General features: G+C 51.7%; 1 protein-coding gene across 1 annotated transcript; it reads right to left on the bottom strand.

Annotated features, from left to right (window-relative positions):
• Positions 1-17,855: 17,855 nt before the first annotated feature.
• LOC136844830 (uncharacterized) lies at positions 17,856-25,297 on the bottom strand. Its single transcript, XM_067114066.1, has 5 exons — positions 25,161-25,297; positions 24,443-24,688; positions 19,414-19,601; positions 18,336-18,794; positions 17,856-18,079 (listed from the first exon to the last, which is right to left on the bottom strand). The coding sequence occupies exons 1-5, from the start codon at positions 25,295-25,297 to the stop codon at positions 17,856-17,858; spliced, it is 1,254 nt and encodes a 417-aa protein (XP_066970167.1).
• Between the last annotated feature and the right edge of the window lie 1,351 nt (positions 25,298-26,648).

Raw genomic sequence — 26,648 nt, 5'->3', positions numbered from 1 at the left:
TCAGGGATTCATCTTCTTCTTAGACTTCACCAGTAAAGTTGATTTTTAATGGGAATGTTTGTCGTACATGTGAAATGCAATCATCCGTTTTAACAGATTGCATATAGAAATCTGTTTTGTGTGTGTCAATAGCTCTAAGGGGAATTTTTTTGTCGTATATGTGAAATGCACTCATCTCATCTTGATCCTCTGCACAAGGACAAAGAACTTCCAGCAGCCCCACCAGCTGCCTTCCATCCTTCGTTCTGAGTACAAAGGAATTGACAAATGAGCAGCTCTTGTTTCGTCTCCTTCCTCTGCACTAGGACAGTGGACTTCCAGCAACCCCACCAGCTGTACCACCCTAAATTCTGGACACAAGGAATCTGGCCAATGAGCATCACATCTCATAACCACCTTGTGCAATAGGACAAAGGACTTCCAGCAGGCCCACCATCCGTTTTCCATTCTTCTTTCTGAGCACAAGAAATTCCACCAACAAGCAGCTCATCTGATTCCATTCTCTGCACTAAGACAAAGAACTTCCAGCAGCCCCACCAGCTGCCTTCCATTCTTCGTTCTGGGTAAAAGGAATCAGACCAGTGAGAAGCTCATCTCGTCTCAATCCTCTACAATAGGACAAAGGACTTCCAGCAATCCTACCAGTTGCCTTCCATCCTTCGCTCTGGACACAAGGAACTTGAGCAATGAGCAGCTCGGCTCGTCTCCATCCTCTGATTGGGACAAATGACTTCCAGCAGCCCCAACAGCTGCCTTCCATCCTTTGTCCTAGGAACAACTAATTTGACCAACTAGCATTGCATCTCATCTCCTTCCTTTGCACTAGGAGAAAGAACTTCCAGCAGCCTTACCAGCTGCCTTCCATGCTTTATCCATGGCAAAAGGAATTCGACCAATGAGCAGCTCATCTTGACTCCATCCTCTGCACTAGGACAAAGGACTTCCAGCAACACCCCACCAGCTACCTTCCATCCTTCGTTCTGGGCAAAGGGAATTCGACCAATGAGCAGCTCACCTCTTCTCCATCCTCTGCACTATGAAAAACGACTTCCAGAATCCCACCAGGTGCATTCCATTCTTCATTCTGGGCACAAGGAATCCGTCCAATGAGGAGCTCATCTCATCTCCATCCTGATCAGTAGGACAAAGGACTTCCAACAGCCCCACCTGCTGCCTTCCATCCTTTGTTCTGGGCACAAGGAATTCGACCAATGACTAGCTTATCACGCCTCCTTCCTCTTCACTATAGTACATTCACATCAGCCATGCATTTGGTGCCCAGCTGCCTTACACAACATCCTGATTGGCTAGTGGTCAGCCAGGAGCGCTGGAAAATGAGCAGTCATGCAGTCATCCTCAAAACTAGAGAATAAAGATCTCAGCAGCGAGACCTGAGGAACATGTCTTTCAAAGTTATAACTTTCATTACACCTCAGTTTTACCCAAAGAATAGTAGTGTTTCCCAATTTCATCACTAAACATGTCCAGCAGCTCCCAATGGTTGAAGGATTATAATGATATATGAATTATTTATTTCAATAAACTTAATGGTAAGATTTTGATAGTGAAATAAACAAGAATTTTTAAAGATAAAATGTATTCTTTCATTAGGACTTACATGGCATCGCAGTGCATTCATCATTTATCGTCTTGTGTCTCATAAAATTTCATAGCTTAAATATCATGGATGGCAATGCTACCTAAAAGTATGGGTAGCTATCAATCAATATGAAAATAACAAGCAAGCAATTAAGAATATTAAAATGCCTCCATCCTCTGCACGCAGACTATAGCCTATATCCGGGCAACCAGTCAGCTCTTTACACATTCCTTAGGCCTACTTCTAAAGGAATCTCTTGCTTTCGCTTGTTGTTATTTAGGGTCATACTTGAATGACGCTTGTATGTCAGATCTTGCATTCAAGTTCAATAAACGAGCCTAGGATTATGTAATGACTCGCCTATGGCCGTCCGAATAAAGAGGTAACCTCTCTACACGGGTATGACCAGCTGGACTTGACAGTAGGCCTATGGTAGCACCCTATCAGGGACCACGATACGAAAAACAGTTAAAATGAGTAATTATAGACTACATACATGCATAGATACATAGAAAAGTATGGTATGTGTATGTAACTTTTTTTGTAGGAGGAGGAGGCTCAATATTAAAGTGTAGCTGACTGCTGATGCACAGGACGAGTCATTATATAATCCTGCTCGTTTATTGAACTTGAATGCAAGATCTGACATACAAGCGTCATTCCTAAATAACAACAAGCGAAAAGCAAGAGATTCCTCTCTAAGTAGGCCTAAGGAGAATGTAAAGGCTGGCTGGTTGCCTGGGATATATGCTAGCAGTCTCCGTGCATCCATCCTCACATTTTAATATTCTTAAGGACTTCCACTTGTTATTTTCCCCATAGCCCTACCCATACTTTTTAGGTAGCATTGCCATCCATGACATCATCAAGCTACGAAATATTATGAGACACAAGACGATAAATGATGAATGCACTGCGATGCCATGTAAGAAATTAAAGAATACATTCCATCTTTAAAAATTTCTTGTTTATTTCACTTTCAAATATCTTACCATTAAGTTTATTGACTAAATAATTCATATATCATTATAATCCTTCAACCATTGGCTTGACATGTTTAGTGATGAAATTGGGCAAACACTACTATTCTTTGGGTAAAACTGAGGTGTAATGAAAGTTATAACATTTTGAAAGACATGTTCTTCAGGTGTCGGAGCAATGAGATGTTCATTGTCCGGAGCTTTGGAGAGACTGCAGGCTGGCCATTTTTCCAGTGCTGTGATTGGCTGACCACTGCCCAATCCATCCTTGGACTTGGCCTGAGGCATCAAATGCATGGCTGATGTGAATGTACTGCATAGGACAAAGGACTTCCAGCAGCCTCAACAGCTTCCTTTTATCCTCTGTTCTGGGTAAAAGGAATTCGACCAATGAGCAACTCATCTCGACTCCATCCTCTGTACTAGATCAAAGAACTTCCAGCAGCCCCACCAGCTGCCTTCCATCCTTTGCCCAGGGCATAAGGAGTTCGACCAATGAGCAGCTCATCTCATCTCCATCCTTTGCATTAGGACAAAGACTTCCAGCAGCTGAAACAGCTGCCTTCAATCTTGTATCCTTTGCACAAGGAATTCGACCAATGAGCATCTCATCTCGTCTCCATCCTCTGTAGTAGAACAAAGGACTTCCAGCAGCCCCACCAGCTGCCTTCCATTTTTTTCCCTGAGCCCAAGGAGTTTGAACAATGAGCAATTCATCGAGTCTCCATCCTCTGCACTAGGACAAAGGACTTCCAGCGGCCCCACCAGCTTCCTTCTTTCACTTGTTCTGAGTACAAGGAATTTGACAAAAAAGCAGCTCATCTTGTTTCGATCCTCTGTTCAGATCAAAGAACTTCCATCACCCCACCAGCTGCCTTTCATCCTTCGTTCTGAGCACAAGGAATTCGACAAAAGAGCAGCTCACCTCGTTTTCATCCTCTGCACTAGGACAATGGACTTTCAGCAACCCCACCAACTGTACCATCCTAAATTCTGGACACAAGGAAGCCGATCAATGTGCATCTCATCTCATCTCCATCCCATGCAGCAGGACAAAGTACTTCCAGTAGCCCCACCAGCTGTCTTCCATCCATCCTTCATTATGGGCAGACAAAGAATCTGCCCAATGAGCAGCTCATCTTGTCTCCATCTCTGCAGTAGGATAAAGGACCTCCAGCAGCCACCAGCTGCTTTCCATCCTTCATTCTGGGCAAAAGAAATTAAACCAATGAGCAGCTCATCTCATCTCCATCCTCATGCAGCAGGACAAAGTACTTCCAGTAGCCCCACCAGCTGCCTTCCATCCTTTGATTATGGCCACAAAGGAATCTGCCCAAAGAGCAGCTCATCTTGTCTCCATCTCTGCACTAGGATAAAGGACTGCCAGCAGCCCCACCAGCTGCTTTCCATCCTTCATTCTGGGCAAAAGAAATTAAACCAATGGGCAGCTCATCTCATCTCCATCCCATGCAGCAGGACAAAGTACTTCCAGTAGCCCCACCAGCTGTCTTCCATCCTTCATTATGGGCACAAAGAATCTGCCCAAAGAGCAGCTCATCTTGTCTCCATCTCTGCACTAGGATAAAGGACTGCCAGCAGCCCCACCAGCTGCTTTCCATCCTTCATTCTGGGCAAAAGAAATTAAACCAATGAGCAGCTCATCTCATCTCCATCCTCTGCACTAGGACTAAGGACTTCCACCATTCTCACCAGCTGCCTTCCATCCTTTGTCCTGGCACAAGGAGTTCGACCAATGAGCAACTCATTGAGTCTCCATCCTCTGCACTAGGACAAAGGACTTCCAGCAGCCCCACCAGCTGCCTTCCATCCTTAATCCTGGGTATAAGAAATTCAATCAATTAGCAGCTCATCTCGTCTCCATCCTCTGCAATAGAAAAAACGACTTCCAGTGCCCCCACTAGCTGCCTTCCGTCCTTAGTTCTGGGCATGATGAATTCGACCAATGATCAGCTCATCTTGTCTACATCCTCTGCAATAAGACAAAGGACTTCCAGCAGCCCCACCAGCTGCCTTCCATCCTCTGTTCTGGGCACAAGGAACTCGACCAATGTGCAGTTCATCTCATGTCTGTTTTCTGCACCAGGGTAAAGGACTTCCAGCAGCACCACCAGCTGCCTTCTATTTGTTCTGGGCACAAAGAATACAACCAATGAGTAGCTCCTCTTGTGTCCATCCCCTGCACTAAGACAAAGAACTTTAAGCCGTCCTACCAGCTGCCTTCTATCCTTCGTTCTAGGCACAAGGAATTCACCTTGTTCAATGAGCAGCTCATCTCATCTCCATCCTTTGCATTAGAAGAAAAGACTTCCAGCAGCCCCACCAGCTGCCTTCCATTTTTCGTTCTGGGCACAATGATTCAACCAATAAGCAGCTCATCTTGTCTCCATCCTCTGCACTAGGACAAAGACCCTCCAGCAGCCCCAACAGCTTCCTGCCATGCTTTGCTCTGGGCACAACAAATTCGACCAATGAGCAGCTCATCTTGTCTCTGTCCTCTGCAATAGGACAAAGGACTTCCAGCAGCCCCACCAGCTGCCTTCCTTCCTTTCTCCTGGGGAAAAGCAGTTCAACAAATGAGCAGCTCATCTCGTCTCCATCCTCTGCAATAGGACAAAGAACTTTCAGCAGCACCATCAACTACCTTCCATCCTACGTTCTGGGCACAAGAAATTCACCTCAATCAGTAAGTAGCTCATGTTACCCCCATCCTTTGCATTAGAAGAAAAGGCTTCCAGCAGCCCCACCAACTGCCTTATATTTTTCATTCTGGCCACAATGAATTCAACCAATGAGCAGTTCATCTTGGCTCCATCCTCTGCACTAGGACAGAACTTCCAGTAGTCCCACGAGCTGCCTTCCATCCTTCATTCTGTGCACAAGAAATTCGAGCAATGAGCAGCTCATCGCATCTCCATCCTCTGCACTAGGACAAATAACTTTCAGCAGCCGCACCAGTTGCCTTCCATCCTTTGTCCTGGGCAAGAGGAATGAGCAGCTCATCTCGTCTCCATCCTCTGCACAAGGACAAATGACTTCCAGCAGCCCCACCAACTGTCTTCCGTCCTTTGTCCTAGGTGCAGAAGTTTGACCAATGAGCAGCCCATTTTGTCTCCATATTCTGCACTAGGACAAAGGACTTCCAGCAGAACCACCAGCTGCCTTCCATCCTTAATTCTGAAACAGGAATTTGACCAATAAGCGGCTCATCTCATCTCCATCCTCTGCACTAGGACAAAGGACTTTCAGCAGCCCCACCAGCTGCCTTCCATCCTTTGCCCTAAGCGTGAGGAGTTCGACCAATGAGCAGCTCATCTCGTCTCCATCTTTTGCACTAGGACAAAGGACTTCCAGCAGCCCCACCAGCTGCCTTCCATCCTTTGTCCTAGGCACAAGGAACGACCAATGAGCATCTAATCTCATCTCCACCCTCTGCACTAGGACAAAGGACTTCCAGCAGCACCACCAGCTGCCTTCCATCCTTAATTCTGGGCATGAGAAATATGACCATTGAGCATTTCATCTCGTCTCTATCCTCTGCACTATGACTAAGGACTTCAACCAGTCTCACCAGCCGCCTTCCATCATTTGTCCTGGGCATGAGGAGTTCAACCAATGAACGTCTCATCTTATCTCCATCCTATGCACTAAGACAAATGACTTCCAGCAGATCCCACCAGCTGCCTTCCATCCTTTGTCCTGGTTTCCCGAGGAGTTCGACCAATGAACATCTCATCTCATCTCTATCCTATGCACTAGGACAAAGGACTTGCAGCAGCCTCACCAGCTGCCTTCCATCCTTCATTCTGGATACAAGGAATTCATCCAATGAGCATCTCATCTCATCTCCAATCTTTTGCACTGGGACACAGGACTTTGCACAGTCCCACCATCTGCCTTCCATCCTTTGTCCTGGGCATGAGGAGTTCGACCAATAAGCAGCTCATCGCATCTCCATCCTCTGCACTAGGACAAATAACTTTCAGCATCCCCACCAGTTGCCTTCCATCCTTTGTCCTGGGCACGAGGAGTTTGACCAATGAGCAGCTCATCTCGTCTCCATCCTCTGCACAAGGACAAATGACTTCCAGCAGCCCCACCAACTGTCTTCCATCCTTTGTCCTGGGTGCAGTAATTTGACCAATGAGAAGCCCATTTTGTCTCTGCATTATGCACTAGGACAAAGGACTTCCAGCAGAACCACCAGCTGCCTTCCATCCTTAATTCTGGAAACAAGGAATTTGACCAATAAGCGGCTCATCTCATCTCCATCCTCTGCACTAGGACAAATGACTTTCAACAGCCCCACCAGCTGCCTTCCATTCTTTGCCCTAAGCATAAGGAACTACCTATGAGCAGCTCATCTCGTCTCCATCTTTTGCACTAGGACAAAGGACTTCCAGCAGCCCCACCAGCTGCCTTCCATCCTTTGTCCTAGGCACAAGGAACGACCAATGAGCATCTCATCTCATCTCCATCCTCTGCACTAGGACAAAGGACTTCCAGCAGCACCACCAGCTGCCTTCCATCCTTAATTCTGGACACGAGGAATATGACCAATGAGCATTTCATCTCGTCTCTCCTATCCTCTGCACTATGACAAAGGACTTCCAGCCAGTCTCACCAGCCGCCTTCCATCATTTGTCCTGGGCATGAGGAGTTCAACCAATGAACGTCTCATCTTATCTCCATCCTATGCACTAAGACAAATGACTTCCAGCAGATCCACCAGTTGCCTTCCATCCTATGTCCTGGGCACGAGGAGTTCGACCAATGAACATCTCATCTCATCTCCATCCTATGCACTAGGACAAAGGACTTGCAGCAGCTACACCAGCTGCCTTCCATCCTTCGTTCTGGATACAAGGAATTCATCCAATGAGCATCTCATCTCATCTCCAATCTTTTGCACTGGGACATAGGACTTTGTACAGTTCCACCATCTGCATTCCATCCTTTGTCCTGGGCATGAGGAGTTCGACCAATGAGCAGCTCATCGCATCTCCATCCTCTACACTAGGACAAATAACTTTCAGCAGCCCCACCAGTTGCCTTCCATCATTTGTCCTGGGCATGAGGAGTTTGACCAATGAGCAGCTCATCTCATCTCCATCCTCTGCACAAGGACAAATGACTTCCAGCAGCCCCACCAGCTGTCTTCCATCCTTTGTCCTGGGTGCAGTAATTTGACCAATGAGAAGCCCATTTTATCTCTGTATTATGCACTAGGACAAAGGACTTCCAGCAGAACCACCAGCTGTCTTCCATCCTTAATTCTGGAAACAAGGAATTTGACCAATAAGCGGCTCATCTCATCTCCATCCTCTGCACTAGGACGAAGGACCTTCAGCAGCCCCACCAAATGCCTTCCATTCTTTGCCCTAAGCATAAGGAACTACCTATGAGCAGCTCATCTCGTCTCCATCCTTTGCACTCCGGAAAGGACTTCCAGTCTTCCTCCACAAGCTGCCTTCCATCCTTTGTCCTAGGCACAGGAATTTACCAATGAGCATCTCATCTCATCTCCATCCTCTGCACTAGGACAAAGGACTTCCAGCAGCACCACCAGCTGCCTTCCATCCTTAATTCTGGACACGAGGAATATGAACAATGAGCATTTCATCTCGTCTCTATCCTCTGCACTATGACTAAGGACTTCAACCAGTCTCACCAGCCGCCTTCCATCATTTGTCCTGGGCATGAGGAGTTCAACCAATGAACGTCTCATCTTATCTCCATCCTATGCACTAAGACAAATGACTTCCAGCAGACCCACCAACAAGCTGCCTTCCATCCTATGTCCTTCCGAGGAGTTCGACCAATGAACATCTCATCTCATCTCCATCCTCATGCACTAGGACAAAGGACGCAGCAGCCACACCAGCTACCCTTCCATCATTCGTTCTGGATACAAGGAATTCACCAATGAGCATCTCATCATCTCAATCTTTGCACTGGGACACAGGACTTCGTACAGTCCCACCATCTGCCTTCCATCCTTTGTCCTGGACATGAGGAGTTCGACCAATGAGCAGCTCATCGTGTCTCCATCCTCTGCACTAGGACTAAAGACTTCCAGCATCCCCACCAGCTGCCTTTCATTCTTTGCCCTTACCATAAGGAGTTCTACTGATAAGCAGCTCAGCTCGTCTCCATCCTCTGCACTAGGACAAAGAACTTCCAGCAGCCCCACCATCTGCCTTCCATCCTTTGTCCTGGGCACGAGGAGTTCAACCAATGAGCAGCTCATCTAATTTCCATCCTCTGCACTAGGACTAAGAACTTCCAACAGCCCCACCAGCTGCCTTCTATTCTTTGCCCTTAGCACATGGAGTTCGACCAATGAGCATCTCATCTCATCTCCATCCTCTGCACTAGGACTAAGAACTTCCCAGCAGTCCCACCATCTGCCTCCCATCCTTTGTCATGGGCACGAGGACTTCGACCAATGAGCAGCTCATCTCATCTCCATCCTCTGCACTAGGACAAAGAAATTCCAGCAGTCCCACCAGCTGCCTTCCATCCTTTGTCCTTGGCACGAGGAGTTTGACCAATGAGCATCTCATTTTTTCTCCGTCGCCTGCACTAGGACTAAGAACTTCCAGCAGCCCCACCAGCTGCCTTCCATTCTTTGCTCTCAGTACAAGGAGTTCGACCAATGAGCAGCTCATCTCGTCTCCATCCTCTGCACTAGGACTAAGGACTTCCAGCAGCCCCACCAGCTGCCTTCCATCCTTTGTTCTGGGCATGAGGAGTTCGACCAATGTGCCTCTCATCTCGTCTCCATCCTCTGCACTAGGACAAAGAACTTCCAGCAGTCCCACCATCTGCCTTCCATCCTTTGTCCTGGGCACGAGGAGTTCAACCAATTAGCAGCTCATCTCGTCTCCATCCTCAGCACTAGGACTAAGAACTTCCAGCAGTCCCACCATCTGCCTTCCCTACTTTGTTCTGCCCACGAGGAGTTCAACCAATGAGCAGCTCATCTCGTCTCCATCCTCTGCACTAGGACTAAGAACTTCCAGCAGTCCCACCATCTGCCTTCCATCCTTTGTCCTGGACATGAGGAGTTCAACCAATGAGCACCTCATCTCGTTTCCATCCTCTGCACTAGGACTAAGAACTTCCAGCAGCCCCACCAGCTGCCTTCCAATCTTTTCCCTTAGCTCAAGGAGTTCGACCAATAACTAGCTCATCTCTTCTCAACCCTATGCACTAGAACAAAGGACTTCCAGCAGTCCCACCATCTGCCTTCCATCCTTTGTCCTTGGCATAAGGAGTTCGACCAATGTGCCTCTCATCTCGTCTCCATCCTCTGCACTAGGACTAAGAACTTCCAGCAGCCCCACCATCTGCCTTCCATCCTTTGTCCTGGCCACGAGGAGTTCAACCAATGAGCAGCTCATCTCGTCTCCATCCTCTGCACTAGGACTATGAACTTCCAGCAGTCCCACCATTTGCCTTCAATCCTTTGTCCTGGCCATAAGGAGTTCGACCAATGAGCAGCTCATCTCGTCTCCATCCTCTGTACAAGGACTAAGAACTTCAAGCAGCCCGACCATCTGCCTTCCATCCTTTGTCCTGGCCACGAGGAGTTCAACCAATGAGCAACTCATCTCGTCTCCATCCTCTGCACTAGGACTAAGAACTTCCAGCAGTCCCACCATTTGCCTTCCATCCTTTGTCCTCGCCACGAGGAGTTCGACCAATGAGCAGCTCATCTCGTCTCCATCCTCTGCACTAGGACTAAGAACTTCCAGCAGCCCCACCAGCTGCCTTCCATTCTTTGCCCTTAGCTCAAGGAGTTCGACTAATAACTAGCTCATCTCGTCTCCATCCTATGCACTAGGACAAATGACTTCCAGCAACCCCACCAGCTGCCTTCCATCCTTTGTTCTGTGCATGAGGAGTTGACCACTCATCTCGTTTCCATCCTCTCCTAGGACAGATGGACTTCCAGCAATCCCACCAGCTGCCTTCCATCCTTGTGTCCTGGAAACAAAGGTTCAACCAATGAGCAGCTCATCTCGTCTCAATCCTCTGCACTAGGACAAGAACTTCCAGCAGCCCCACCAGCTGCCTTCCATTCTTTGCCCTAACTCTCAAGGATTTTTAACAAATAAAGCAGCCTCATGTCCCCTTCCTATGCACTAGGACAAAAGTACTTTCCAGCTCCACCATCACCTTCCATCCTTTGTCCTCTCAACCAATGAGCAATCTCTCCATCCTCTGCACTAGAGGACAAAGGACCTCCAGCAGCCCCACCATCTGCCTTCCATACTTTGTCCTGGGCAAAGGGAGTTCAATCAATGAGCAGCTCATCTCGTCCCCATCCTCTGCACTAGGACTAAGACCTTCCAGCAGCCCACCAGCTGCCTTCCCATGGAATTTAATTCTGGCATGAAAGTTCGACCAATGAGCAGCTCATCTCGACTCCATCCTCTGCACTAGGACAAAGGACTTCCAGTAGTCCCACCATCTGCCCTCCAGCCTTTGTCCTAGGCATGAGGAGTTCACCAATGAGCAGCTCATCTCGTCTCCATCCTCTGCACTAAGACTAAGAACTTCCAGCAACCCCACCAGCTGCCTTCCATTCTTTGCACCACTTAAGCTCAAGGAGTTTGACAAATGTGTCCAGCTCATCTCGTCTCCACCCTATGCACTAGGACAAAAGGACTTCCAGCAGCCCCCACCATCCGTCCTTCCATCCTTTGTCAATGAGAGCCTGGATGCAAAGGAGTTCGACCAATGAGCATCATCTCGTCTCCATCATCTGCACTAAGACAACAGGAGCCCAGTCCCACCATCTGCCTTCCATACTTTGTCCTGGGCACAAGGAGTTCAACCAATGAGCAGCTCATCACGTCTCCATCCTCTGCACTTGGACTAAGAACTTCCAGCAGCCCCACCAGCTGCCTTCCATCCTTTGCCCTTAGCATAAGAAGTTCGACCAATGAGCAGCTCATCTCGTCTCCATCCTCTGCACTAGGACAAAGGACTTCCAGCAGTCCCACCATCTGCCTTCCATCCTTTGTCCTGGGCATGAGGAGTTCGACAAATGAGCAGCTCATCTCGTCTCCATCCTCTGCACTAGGACAAAGAACTTCCAGCAGCCCCACCAGCTGTCTTCCATTCTTTGCCCTTAGCTCAAGGAGTTCGACCAATAACTAGCTCATCTCGTCTCCACCCTATGCACTAGGACAAAGGACTTCCAGCAGTCCCACCATCTGCCTTCCATCCTTTGACCTGGGGATGAGGAGTTCGACCAATGAGCAGCTCATCTCGTCTCCATCCTCTGCACTAAGACTAAGATCTTCCAGCAGCCCCACCAGCTGCCTTCCAATCTTTGCCCTTAGCACAAGGAGTTCGACCAATAACTAGCTCATCTCGTCTCCATCCTCTGCACTAGGAAAAAGGACTTCCAGCAGTCCCACCATCTGCCTTCCATCCTTTGTCCTGGGCATGAGGAGTTCGACCAATGAGCAGCTCATCTCGTCTCCATCCTCTGCACTAGGACTAAGATCTTTCAGCAGCCCCACCAGCTGCCTTCCAATCTTGCCCTGTCCTGGCTAGAAGGAGTTCGACTATTAACTAGCCATCTCGTCTCCAGCCCCCTGCACTAGGACAAAAGGACTTCCAGCAGTCCCATCACCTTCAGCCTTCCATCCTGTCCTTTGGCGAGGAGTTCGACCAATGAGCAGCTCATCTCGTCTCCATCCTCTGCACTAGGACTAAGATCTTTCAGCAGCCCCACCAGCTGCCTTCCAATCTTTGCCCTTAGCTCAAGGAGTTCGACTAGTAACTAGCTCATCTCGTCTCCACCCTTTGCACTAGGACAAAGGACTTCCAGCAGTCCCACCATCTGCCTTCCATCCTTTGTCCTTGGGATGAGGAGTTCGACCAATGAGCAGCTCATCTCCTCTCCATCCTCTGCAAAATGACTAAGGACATCCAGCAGCCACACCAGCTGCCTTCCATCCTTTGACCTTGGCCCAAAGAGTTAGACCAATGAGCATCTCATCTCATCTCCATCCTCTGCACTAGGACAAAGGACTTCCAGCAGTCCCACCATCTGCCTTCCATCCTTTGACCTGGAGATGAGGAGTTCGACCAATGAGCAGCTCATCTCGTCTCCATCCTCTGCACTAGGACTAAGGACTTCCAGCAGCCCCACCAGCTGCCTTCCATCCTTTGTCCTTGGCCAGAAGGAGTTCGACCAATGAGCATCTCATCTCATCTCCATCCTCTGCACCAGGACAAAGGACTTCCAGCAGTCCACCATCTGCCTTCCATCCTTTGACCGGGGAGGAACTTGACCAATGAGCAGCTCATCTCGTCTCCATCCTCTGCACCAGGACTAAGATCTTCCAGCAGCCCCACCAGCTGCCTTCCAATCTTGCCCGAGCTCAGCAGTTCGACCAATAGCAGCTCATCTCGTCCTTCTTCCTGGCAGAAGGAATCCTCTGCCACTGGAAAAGGAGTTCCACCAATCCACCAGCTGCCTTCCATCCTTTGTCTTTGTTGGCAGAAGGAAGTTCAACCAATGAGCAGCTCATCTCGTCTCCTTCCTCTGCACCAGGACTAAGGACTTCCAGCAGCCCCACCAGCTGCCTTCCATCCTTTGTCCTTGTTCTTTGACCAATGAGGACTTCAAGACCAACTGAGCAGCTCATCTGCGTCTCCATCCTCTGCAAGGGTTCAAGACTAAGGACTCCACCTCTGCACTAGAACAAAGCCCCACCATCTGCCTTATGTCTTTGTCCTGGTCCATGGGCAGAGGAGTTTGACAATGAGCAGCTCATCTCATCTGTCCATTCTGCACCAGGACTAAGAACTTCCAGCAGTTGGGACCCAGCCCCACCAGCTGCCTCCATGCCCTTGGTCCTGGAGTTCTTCCTCTGCACCTGAGCAGCCTGAGTCCTTTCTGGTCCTGGGCAGAAGAATTGGATCCTGCTCCCTGCACCAAGACAAAGCGACCTCCAGCAGCCCCACCAACTGCCTCCATCCTTTGACCTTGGTCTTGACCCTCCTGTCTCCATCCTGCACCAGGACCTCCAGCAGCTTCCCACCAGCTGCCTTCTGCCCATCTAATGAGTTGTCCTGGGCAGAAGAGGAACTTGAACACCAATGAGCAGCCTGTCCGCCTCCATCCTCTGCACTCCAAGACAAAAGGACCTCCAGCAGTTCCCACCAGCTGCTCACGCCATCCTTTCCCATGGCCAGAGGAACTTGACCAATGAGCAGCTGTCTCCATCCTCTGCACCAGGACAATGGGACTCCAGCACCCAAGACCTCCAGCATCCCCATCCTTTGTCCTTCTTCCTGGGCAGAAGGAATTTGACCAATGAGGTGCCTCATCTACCTCCATCCTCTGCACCAGAACTAAAGGACTCCAGCAGTTCCCATAAGTTGCCTTGCCTTTGTGTCCTTGTCCTGGGCAGAAGGAACTTGACCAATGAGCAGCTTTCCATCTCTGCACCGAAAGGATCCTACCAGCAGCCTTACTTCATCCCTGGTTGGTCCTTCTCAGTTCTGCAGAAGTCCTGGTAGTTAGCTTGACCAATGAGCTGCTCCTTCCTCTGCATCAAGACAAGGATTCCCAGCCCCACCAGTTGCCTTGTGTCCTTCGTCCCAAAAGAAGGAATGACCAATGATCTGCCTCCATCCTCTGCACCAGGAAAGGACCTCCAGCAGCTGCACTAGCTGCCTTATGTCCATCCTGCAGAAGAAACTTGACCAATGAGCTGCTCTTCCTCTGCACCAAGACAGCCCATCTCTGCCTCCATCTCCTGCAGAAGGAAGAAATGAGGACTGCCCAGCAGACCCCACAGCCCAGCTGCCTTCCATCCTTGGTCCTGGGCAGAAGGAACTTGACCAATGAGTGCCTTTCTTTTTCATCTCCATCCCTCTGCACCATGAAAAAGGACTTCCAGCAGTTGCACCAAGACAAAGGACCTCCAAAGCCCACCCTACCAGTCCTTCTGTCCTGGGCAGAAGGAACTTGAACAATGAGCTGCTTCTCTTCCTCTGCACCAAGACAAAGGACCTCCAGCAGCCCCACCAGCTACCCTTTACGTCCTTCGCTGTCCCTGCAGCTGAACTCTGACTAATGAGCTGCTCCTGTCTCTCTGCACCAAGACAAAGGACCTCCAGCACCCCACCAGCTGCCCATGTCCTTCGTTCTGGGCAGAAGCGGAACTTGACTAATGAGTTGCTTCCCCTTCATTTTGCACCAGAACAAAGTACCTCCAGCAGCCCCACCAGCTGCCTTGTGTCCTTCTGGCCTGGGCAGAAGAAATTGACCAATGAGCTGCTCTCCTTCCTCTTCACCAAGACAAAGGGACCTCCAGCAGCCCCACTCCAGCTGCCTTGTGTCCTTCGTTCAAAGGAATTGACAGAAGTTCTTTCCTTCTGCACTCAAGACAGCGACCCCAGCAGCCCCCGAGTTGTGTCCTTGTCCTGGGCAGAAGGAATCTGACCAATTCTCCTCTTCCTTCTGCACCCAAGACAAAGTAAGTCTGCCAGGACTCCAGCAGAAGAAACCACCAATGAGCTGCCCTTCCCTCTCTGCCATTGGAAGGTCCTGCAGCCCTGCAGAACTTGTCCGGTGAAGGGAATTGACCAATGAGCTTGTTCTCCTCTGCACCAAGACAAAGGACCTCCATTCTCGCAGTTGCTGCTGAAATCCTCTGTCCCAAGTGGTGAAGCTGCCTTATGCCTTCTTCTCCACCAAGACAAAGGACCTGAGCCACACCAGCTGCCTTGTGTCCTTCAAGGTCCTGGGCAGATGGAATGATCTTGTCTCCCTTCCTCTGCACCAAGAAAGGACCTCCAGTGCCCCACCAGCTGCCCTGCCGTCCATGGTCCTGGGCAGATGGAACTTGACTCAATGAGCTGCTCCTTCCTCTGCACCAAGACAAAGGATCCTCCAGCAGCCCCACCAGCTGCCTTATGTCCTCCTGGTCCTGGGCAGATGTAACTTGGGACTAATGAGTTGCTTGTTCCTTCCTCTGCACCAAGACAGGACCTCAGGCACCAGCATGTTTTGTGTTCTTCGTCCTGGCAGAAGGGAATCTGACCAATGAGTTTTTTCTGTCTCCTCCATCCTCTGCACCAAGACAAAGGACTTCCAGCAGCGACCATTCAGCTGCCTTGTGTCCTTGGTTCTGGGCAGAAGGAAGTCTCACCAATGAGCAGGTTTTTCTCATTCTTCCCTGCACTGTGAACAAAGGACTTCCAGCAGCCCCACCAGCTGCCTTCCAAGGTCCTTTGGAATTTGCCCAAGGAGTTCTGACCAATGACGCATCTTTTCGTCTCCCCATCCTCTGTCCTGGGCAGATGCCGGATTGAAAGGACTTCCTCCAGCAAGGACTGCAGCTTTCTCCATCCTTTGACCTGGTTCTGGGCAGAAGCCTGGACTACTAAGACAAATGATCTCAGCTCTTATGTCTCATCCTCTGAACCAGCACAAAGGACTCTGCACCAAGCACACCCCAGTAGCCCCACCAGCTGCCTTTTCCATCCTTTGTCCTGGCCAGAAGGAATTTGACCAATGAGCTGTTCCATCCTCTCCAACAAGACAAAGACCTCCAGCAGCTTCCACCAGCTGCCTTGGTGTCCTGGTCCTGGGCAGAGGAGTTTGACCAATGAGTTGCTCCTTCCTCCTCCTCACCAGGGAAAACGGATCACCATCAGCCCCACTAGCTGCCTTATGTCCTTTGTCCTGGGCAGAAGGAGTTTGACCAATGAGCTGCTCCTTCATCTCCATCCTCTGCACCAAGACAAAGAACCTCCAGCAGCTCCACCAGCTGTCTTGTCCTTTGTCCCAGAAGGAATTTGACTCCTCAATTGGCCGGAATTTGACAAAGTTCCTCCTGCACCAGAAAAGACCTGCACCAGCTGCCTTATGTCCTTGGTCCTGACAGAAGGGAATTTGACAAATGAGTTGCTCCATCCTCTGCACCAGGAAAAGGACCTCCAGCAGCCCCACCAGCTGCCTTCCATGTCCCTTTGTCCTGGGCAGAAGGAACTTGACCAATGAGCAGCTCATCTCATCTCCTTCCCTCTGCACCAGGACAAAGGACCTCCAGCAGCCCCACCAACTGTCTGCCTGACAGTGCTTTCTCCTGCACCAAGAAGGAGTTCGACCAATGAGCTGTCCTCTTTGTCCTGGACAGAAGTGCTCCTCCTTCCCCTGCACCAAGACAAAGGACTCCAGCAACCCCACCAGCTGCCTCACGTATGTCCTTGTTCTGGGCAGAAGGAAAACTTGACCTCAATGAGCTGTCTCCTTCCTCTGCACTAAGACTAAAGGACCTCCAGCAGCCCCACCAGCTGCCTTATGTCCTTCATTCTGGGCAGAAGGAACTTGACCAATGAGCAGCTCATCTTGTCCATCCTCTGCACTAGGACAAAGGACGTCCAGCACCCCACCAGCTGCCTTATGTCCTTGTCCGCAGAAGGAATTTGACTCAATGAGCAGCTCTTCTCGCTCCATCCTCCAGCAGCCCCACCAGCTGCCTTGTGTCCCTTTGTCCTGGGCACTTGAAGGAATTCTGACCAATGAGTTGCTCCTTCTCCATCCTGTCCTGACAGAACAGACAAAGGACCTCCAAGAGCAGCAGCCCACCAGCTGCCTTATGTCCTGTCCTGACCAGATGAAGACAAATGAGCTCCATCTCGCTCCATCCTGACTGCACTAGGGACAGGGACCTCCAGCAGCCCCACCAGCTGCCTTATGTCCTTTGTCCTGGGCAGAAGGAATTTGACCAATGAGCTGCTGTCTCCTTCCTCTGCACCAGGACAAAGGACTCCAGCAGCCCCACCAGCTTCCTTCCATTCTTGACCTTTGGCCCGAGGAGTTCGGATCAATGAGCAGCTCATCTCATCCCATCCTCTGCACTAGACTAAGAACTTCCAGCAGCCCCACCAGCTGCCTTCCATCCTTTGTCCTGGGCAGAAGGAGTTTGACCAATGAGCTGCTCTTCTGCCTCCATCCTCTGCACCAGAACAAATACCTCCAGCACCCACCAGCTACCTTCCATCCTTTGTTCTGGGCAGAGGAACTTCCCCTGACCCAATGAGCTGCCCTCTTGGTCACCTCTCTGCACCAGGAAAACGGATTCCAGCAGCCCCACCAGCTTCCTTCCATCCCTTGACCTTTGCTCTGGGCAGAAGGAACTTGACCAACATGAGTTATCTCATCCGCATCCTCTGCACTGCACCGAAAGTGACCTTCAGCAGCCCCACCAGCTGCCTTAGTGTTTGTTCTGGCCAGAAGGAGTCTTGACCAATGAGCTGCTCATCTCATCTCCATCCTCTGCACCAGGACAAGGACTTCCAGCAGCACCACCAGCTGCCTTCCATCCTTGAGTCCGGCCTGGAGGAGTTCGACCAATGAGCAGCTCTCTCATCTCCATCCTTCTCTGCACTAGGAAAAGGGACCCTCCAGCAGCCTCACCAGCTGCCTTCCATCCTTGTCCTGGGCAGAAGGAGTTGAACAATGAGCAGTTCTGCTCTTCATCCCTGCACTAGGAAAAAGGACTCCAGCAGCCCCACCAGCTGCCTTATGTCCTTGGTCCTGGCCAGAAGAAACTTGACCAATGAGCTGCTCATCTCATCTCCATCCTGCTGCACCAAGACAAAGGACCTCCCAGCAGCCCCACCAGCCTTATGTCCTCTGTCCTGGGTAGAAGGAACTTGACCGTGAGCTGCTCATCTCCTTCCATCCTCTGCACCTAGACAAAGGACTTCCAGCACCCCAGCAGCTGCCTTGGTGTCCTTTGTCCTTGGGCAGATGAATTTGACCAATGAGCTGCTCCTCATCTCCATCCTCTGCACCAAGACAAAGGGACCTCCAGCAGCCCCACCAGCTGCCTTTGTGTCCTTTGTCCCTGGGCAGAAGAACTTGACAAATGAGCAGCCCATCTTGTCTCCTTCCTCTGCACTAAGACAAAGGGACCTCCAGCAACCCTGCACCAGCTGCCTTCCATCCTTTTCCTGGGCAGAAGGAACTTGACCAATGAGGTGCCTTTTCTTGTCTCCATCCTCTGCACCAAGACAAAAGGACCCTCCAGCAGCCCCACCAGCTGCCTTCCATCCTTGTTCTGGGCAGAAGGAGTTGACAAATGAGGTGCTCTTCCCTGCATCTGCACTAGGACTAGACTTCCAGCAGCTCCCACCAGCCGCCTTCCATCCTGCACCAGGACAAAGCACCTGCCTCCAGCAGGACTAAGGGACTTCAGCAGCCCACCAGCTGCCTTCATCCTTTGCAGATCTTTGGACCGAGGGACTCAATGAGTTGCCTTCTCTGCCTCCATCCTCTGCACCAGGACAAAGGGACTTCCAGCAGCTCCACCAGCTGCCTTATCCTTTGACCTTGGCCAGAAGGAATTTGACCAATGAGCTGCTCATCTTTGTCTCCTTCCTCTGCACCAGGAAAACGGACTTCCAGCAGCCCCACCAGCTGCCTTATCCATCCTTCGTCCTGGCAGGAGGAATTTCACCAATGAGCTGCTTCCTGTCTCATCTTCTGCACCAGGACAAAGGACCTCCAGCAGCCCCACCAGCTGCCTTTGTGTTTTTGGTCCTGGGCAGAAGGAATTTCACTAATGAGCTGCTCATCTCGTGTCTCCCTTCCTCTGCACCAAGACAAAGGACCTCCAGCAGCCCCACCAGCTGCCTTCCATCCTTTGTCTGGGCAGAAGGAACTTTGACAATGAGTTGCCCTCTTTGTCTCCATCCTCTGCACCAGAAAAGGATCTCCAGCAGCCCACCAGCTGCCTTATGTCTTTTGCTCCCAGAAGGAAGTCTGACCAATGAGCTGCCTTATCTCTGTCTCCCTTCTTCTGCACCAAGACAAAGGACCCCCAGCAGCCCCACCAGCTGCCTTATGTCCTTGGTCTTTGGGCAGAAGGAATTTTGACCAATGAGTTTCATCTCCATCCTCTGCACCAGGACAATGACCTCCAGCAGCCCACCAGCTGCCTTTGTGTCCTTTGGTCCTGGGCAGAAGGAATTTTGACCAATGAGCAGCTCATCTTGTTCCATCCTTCCACCAGGACAAAGGACCTCCAGCAGCCCCCACCAGCTGCCTTATGTCCTTGTCCTGGCCAGAAGGGACTTGAACAATGAGCTGCTCTTCCTCATCACTCTGCACAGCAAGACAGAGGACTTCCAGCAGCCCCACCAGCTGCCTTCCCATCCTTGGTCCTTGGAAGGAATCTGACCAATGAGTGCTCTTCCTCATCTCCTTCCATCTCTGACCAAGACAAAGGACTCTCCAGCAGCCCCACCAGCTGCCCATCCTTTGGTCCTGGGCAGAAGGAACTGGACCAATGAGTTGCTCATCTCCTCCATCCCTTACACCAGGGACAAAGGACCTCCAGCAGTCCCACAGCTGCCTTCCATCCTTTCTCATCCTGGGCAGAAGGAACTTGACCAATGAGCAGATCATCTTCTCCTTCCTCTGCACCAAGACAAGGGACCTCCAGCAGCCCCACCAGCTGCTCCTCCATCCTTGGTCCTGGGCAGAAGGAATTTGACCAATGAGTTGCTCATCTCGGTCTCCATCCTCTGCACCAGGACAAAGGACCTCCAGCAGTCCTTCCACCAGCTTCCTCTTCCATCCTTTGACCTTTGGCCTGAGGAACTTGACCAATGAGCTGTCATCCGCCCCATCCTCTGCACAAGACAAAGGGACTTCCAGCAGTCCCACCAGCTCCTTCCATCCTTTGTCCTGGGGCGAGGAGCTGAACTTGACCACGAGCAGCTCATCTTCGCCTCCATCCTCTGCACCAGTGAGAGGACAAAGGACCCTCCAGCAGTCCCACCCAGCCGCTCCCTTCCATCCTTTGTCCCTTGGTCCTGGGCAGAAGGCTGAATGGAGCAGCCAATCCTGCCTCCATCCTCTGCACCAGGACAAAGGGACTTCCAGCAGCCCCACCACTTCCTCTTCCATCCTGTCCTGCAGAAGGAAGTCACCAATGAGCAGCTCATCCGTCTCCTTCCTCTGGCACCAGGACAAAGGACCTCCAGCACCCCACCAGCTGCCTTCCATCCTTTTGACCTGGCCTGGAGGAGTCTGACCACGAGCAGCTCATCTCGTCTCCATCCTCTGCACTAGACTATGGACTCCCAGCAGCCCCACCAGCTGCCCTTCCATCCTTGACCTGGGTCTTAGGAGTTCAATTAATGAGCAGCTCATCTTTGTCTCCATCCCTCTGCACTAGACCATGACTCTACAGCCCCACCAGCGCTCCTCTCCATCCTTGACCTGTCTGAGGAGTTGACCAATGAGCAGCCCATCTGTCTCCATCCTCTGCACTAAGACAAAGGACCTCCAGCAGCCCCACCAGCTGCCTTGTGTCCTTCGTCCTGGGCAGAAGATGGAATTTCACCAATGAGCTGCTCCTCTGAGCTGCTCCTTCCTCTGCACCAAGACAAAGGACTTCCAGCAGCCCTTCCAGCTGCCTTGTGTCCTTCGTCCTGGGCAGATGGAATTTGACCAATGAGCTGCTCCTTCCTCTGCACCAAGACAAAGGACCTCCAGCAGCCCCACCAGCTGCCTTGTGTCCTTCGTCCTCGTCCTGCACCAAGACAAAGGACCTCCAGCAGCCACCAATGCCCTTGTGTCCTTCTCCTGGGCAGAAGGAATTCCTCCTTCCTCTGCACCAAGACAAAGGACCTCCAGCAGCCCCACCAGCTGCCTTGTGTCCTTCGTCCTGGGCAGATGGACCAATGAGCTGCTCTTCCTCTGCACCAAGACAAAGGATCCAGCAGCCCCACCAGCTGCCTTGTGTCCTTCTCCTGGGCAGATGGAATTCCTCTGCTTCCTCTGCACCAAGACAAAAGACCTCCAGCAGCCCCACCAGCTGCCTTGTGTCCTTCGTCCTGGGCAGAAGGAATTCGACCAATGAGCTGCTCCTTCCTCTCCACCAAGACAAAGGACCTCCAGCAGCCCCACCAGCTGCCTTGTGTCCTTCGTCCTGGGCAGATGGAATTCGACCAATGAGCTGCTCCTTCCTCTGCACCAAGACAAAGGACCTACAGCAGCCCCACCAGCTGCCTTGTGTCCTTCGTCCTGGGCAGATGGAATTTGACCAATGAGCTGCTCCTTCCTCTGCACCAAGACAAAGGACTCCCAGCAGCCCCACCAGCTGCCTTGTGTCCTTCGTCCTGGGCAGACCAAGAGAATTGCCCACCAAGACAAAGGACCAATGAGCTGCTCGACCCTTCCTCTGCACCAAGACAAAGGACCTCCAGCAGCCCCACCAGCTGCCTTGTGTCCTTCGTCCTGGGCAGAAGGAATTCGACCAATGAGCTGCTCCTTCCTCTGCACCAAGACAAAGGACCTCCAGCAGCCCCACCAGCTGCCTTGTGTCCTTCGTCCTGGGCAGAAGGAATTCGACCAATGAGCTGCTCCTTCCTCTGCACCAAGACAAAGGACCTCCAGCAGCCCCACCAGCTGCCTTGTGTCCCTTTGTCCTGGGCAGAAGGAATTGACCAATGAGACCTAAATGCCTCTTCCTTGCCGTCCTGGGCACCAAGACAAAGGACCTCTCCAAGACAGGCCCCACCAGCTGCCTTGTGTCCTTCGTCCTGGGCAGAAGGAATTCGACCAATGAGCTGCTCCTTCCTCTGCACCAAGACAAAGGACCTCCAGCAGCCCCACCAGCTGCCTTGTGTCCTTCGTCCTGGGCAGAAGGAATTTGACCAATGAGCTGCTCCTTCCTCTGCACCAAGACAAAGGACCTCCAGCAGCCCCACCAGCTGCCTTGTGTCCTTCGTCCTGGGCAGAAGGAATTCGACCAATGAGCTGCTCCTTCCTCTGCACCAAGACAAAGGACCTCCCAGCAGCCCCACCAGCTGCCTTGTGTCCCCTTCGTCCTGGGCAGATGGAATTTGACCAATGAGCTGCTCCTTCCTCTGCACCAAGACAAAGGACCTCCAGCAGCCCCACCAGCTGCCTTGTGTCCTTCGTCCTGGGCAGATGGAATTCGACCAATGAGCTGCTCCTTCCTCTGCACCAAGACAAAGGACCTCAGCAGCCCCACCAGCTGCCTTATGTCCCTTCGTCCTGGGCAGATGGAATTTGACCAATGAGCTCTCCTTCCTCTGCACCAAGACAAAGGACCTCCAGCAGCCCCACCAGCTGCCTTGTCCTTCGTCCTGGGCAGAAGGAATTCGACCAATGAGCTGCTCCTTCCTCTGCACCAAGACAAAGGACCTCCAGCAGCCCACCAGCTGCCTTGTGTCCTTCGTCCTGGGCAGAAGGAATTTGACCAATGAGCTGCTCCTTCCTCTGCAAGACAAAGGACTTCCAGCAGCCCCACCAGCTGCCTTATGTCCTTCGTCCTGGGCAGATGGAATTCGACCAATGAGCTGCTCCTTCCTCTGCACCAAGACAAAGGACCTCCAGCAGCCCCACCAGCTGCCTTGTGTCCTTCGGCCCTTTGTCCTCTCACCAAGACAAAGGAGTTCAGCACCAATGAGCTGTCTGGAAATTCATGAAGCTGCTCCCTCTGCACCAAGACAAAGGACCTCCAGCAGCCCCACCAGCTGCCTTGTGTCCTTCGTCTGGAGTTTTGGAATTCGACCAATGAGCTGCTCCTTCCTCTGCACCAAGACAAAAGGACCTCCAGCCCCGCCAGCTGCCTTGTGTCCTTCGTCCTGGGCAGAAGAAATTCGACCAATGAGCAGCTTATCTCGTCTCCTTCCTCTGCACCAAGACAAAGGACCTCCAGCAGCCCCACCAGCTGCCTTGTGTCCTGTCCTGGGCAGGGGAATTCGACAAATGAGCTGCTCCTTCCTCTGCACCAAGACAAAGACCTCCAGCAGCCCCGCCAGCTGCCTTGTGTCCCTTCGTCCTGGGCAGAATGGAATTCGACCAATGAGCTCTCTCTTCATCCTCTGCACCAAGACAAAGGACCTCCAGCAGCCCTGCCAGCTGCCTTGTGTCCTTCGTCCTGGGCAGAGGAAATTCGACCAATGAGCTGCTCCTTCCTCTGCACCAAGACAAAGGACCCCCAGCATCCCCACCAGCTGCCTTGTGTCCTTCGTCCCTGGGCTCAAGAATTCGACCAAAGAGCTGCTCCTTCTCTGCACCAAGACAAAGGACCTCCAGCAGCCCCACCAGCTGCCTTGTGTCCTTCGTCCTGGGCACCATCTGACCAATGAGCTGCTCCTTCTCTGCACCAAGACAAAGGATGAGCCCCTGCCAACTGTTTTGTGTCCTTCGTCCTGGGCAGATGGAATTTGACCAATGAGCTGCTCTCCTTCCTCTGCACCAAGACAAAAGGACCTCCAGCAGCCCAGCTGCCTTCAATCCTTCGTCCTGGGCAGATGGAATTTGACCAATGAGCTGCTCCTTCCTCTGCACCAAGACAAAGGACCTCCAGCAGCCCACCAGCTGCCTTGTGTCCCTTCGTCCTGGGCATTCGACCAATGAGCTGCTCCTTCCTCTGCACCAAGACAAAAGGACCTCCAGCAGCCCGCCAGCTGCCTTGTGTCCTTCGTCCTGGGCAGATGGAGTTCGACCAATGAGCTGCTCCTTCCTCTGCACCAAGACAAAGGACCTCCAGCAGCCCCACCAACTGCCTTGTGTCCTTCGTCCTGGGCAGATGGAATTTGACCAATGAGCTGCTCCTTCCTCTGCACCAAGACAAAAGGACCCAGCAGCCCTGCCAGCTGCGCTTATGTCCTTCGTCCTGGGCAGATGGAATTTGACCAATGAGCTGCTCCTTCCTCTCCACCAAGACAAAGGACCTCCAGCCCCACCAGCTGCCTTGTGTCCTTCGTCCTGGGCAGATGGAATTTGACCAATGAGCTGCTCCTTCCTCTGCACCAAGACAAAGGACCTCCATCAGCCCCAGCCAACTGCCTTGTGTCCCTTCGTCCTGGGCAGAAGGAATTTGACCAATGAGCTGCTCCTTCCTCTGCACCAGACAAAGGACCTCCAACAGGCCCACCAGCTGCCTTATGTCCTTCATCCTGGAGCAGATGGAATTTGACCAATGAGCTGCTCCTTCCTCTGCACCAAGACAAAGGACCTCCAGCAGCCCCACCAGCTGCCTTGTGTCCTGAGCTCGTCCTGCACCAAGACATGGAATTTCAGCCCCACCAGCTGCCTTATGCTGGACAGAAGGAATTTGACCAATAGGCTCTCCTTCCTCTGCACACCAAGACAAAGGACCTCCAGCAGCCCACCAGCTGCCTTGTGTCCTTCGTCCTGGACAGAAGGGAATTTGACCAATGAGCTGCTCCTTCACTCTGCACCAAGACAAAGGACCTCCAGCAGCCCCACCAGCTGCCCTTGTGTCCTTTGTCCTGGGCAGATGGAATTTGACCACGAGCTGCTCCTTCCTCTGCACCAAGACAAAGGACCTCCAGCAGCCCCACCAGCTGCCTTATGTCCTTCGTCCTGGACAGAAGGAATTTGACCAATGAGCTGCTCCTTCCTCTGCACCAAGACAAAGGACCTCCAGCAGCCCCACCAGCTGCCTTGTGTCCTTCGTCCTGGACAGAAGGAATTTGACCAATGAGCTGCTCCTTCACTCTCCCACCAAGACAAAGGACCTCCAGCAGCCCCACCAGCTGCCTTATGTCCTTCGTCCTGGGCAAAGGAATTTGACCAATGAGCTGCTCCTTCCTCTGCACCAAGACAAAAGGGACCTCCAGCAGCCCCACCAGCTGCCTCCATGTCCCTTCGTCTGGGCAGATGGAATTTGACCAATGAGCTGCTCCTTCCTCTGCACCAAGACAAAGGACCTCCAGCAGCCCCCACCAGCAGCCTTGTGTCCTTCGTCCTGGGCAGATGGAATTTGACCAATGAGCTGCTCCTTCCTCCAGCAAGACAAAAGGACCTCCAGCAGCCCACAGCGCCTTGTGTCCTTCGTCCTGGGCAGAGGGAATTGACCAATAAGGCTGCTCCTTCCTCTGCACCAAGACAAAGGACCTCCAACAACACCAGCTGCCTTGTGTCCTTCGTCCTGGGCAGAAGGAATTTGACCAATGAGCTGCTCCTTCCTCTGCACCAAGACAAAGGACCTCCAGCAGCCCCACCAGCTGCCTTGTGTCCTTCGTCCTGGACAGAAGGAATTTGACCAATGAGCTGCTCCTTCCTCTGCACCAAGAAAAAGGACCTCCAGCAGCCCCACCAGCTGCCTTATGTCCTTCGTCCTGGACAGAAGGAATTTGACCAATGAGCTGCTCCTTCCTCTGCACCAAGACAAAGGATCTCCATCAGCCCCACCAGCTGCCTTGTGTCCTTCGTCCTGGACAGAAGGAATTTCACCAATGACTCTGCACCAGAAAAAGGACCTCCAGCAGCCCTCTACCGTCTGCACCAATGAGCTGCTCCTTCCTCTGCACCAGAAAAGGACCTCCAGCAGCCCCACCAGCTGCCTTGTGTCCTTTGTCTGGACAGAAAGAATTTGACAATGGCTACTCCTTTCCTCTTTTAAGACAAAGGACCTCCAGCAGCCTACGAAAGCTGCCTTATGTCACTTCGTCCTGGATGGAAGGAATTTGACAATGAGCTGCTCCTTCCTCTGCACCAGAAAAGGACCCCAGCAGCCCCACCATTCCATCCTTTGTTCTGTGCATGAGAGTTCGACCAGTGGCCTCTCATCGTTTCATCCTCTGCACCTAGGACAGAGAGCTTTACAGCAATCCCACCATCTGCCTTGTCCTGTGTCCTGTACAAGGAGTTCAGCAATGAGCGCTCATCTCGTCTCCAATCCTCTGTAATAAGGACTAAGAACTGTAGCCACCAGCTACTTCATTCTTTGCCCATAACTCAAGGTTTTAACAAATAACTAAGCTCATCTCGTCCCCTTCCTATGCACTGGACAAGTACTTCCAGCTGTCACATCCACCTTCCAGTCCTTTGTCCCTGGGCACTTGAGGGTTCTAGCCAATGACAACTTATCTCGTCTCCATCCTCTGCACTAGGACTAAGGACTTCCAGCAGCCCCACAGCTGCCTTCCATCCTTTGACCTTGGCGAGAGTTCGACCAGGAGCATCTCATCTCATCTCCATCCTCTGCACC

The sequence above is a fragment of the Macrobrachium rosenbergii genome, chromosome 13 (genome assembly GCF_040412425.1).
Source record: "Macrobrachium rosenbergii isolate ZJJX-2024 chromosome 13, ASM4041242v1, whole genome shotgun sequence".
In the NCBI taxonomy this organism is placed as follows: domain Eukaryota; kingdom Metazoa; phylum Arthropoda; class Malacostraca; order Decapoda; family Palaemonidae; genus Macrobrachium; species Macrobrachium rosenbergii.
This window is presented reverse-complemented; position numbering and strand designations above follow the sequence as displayed.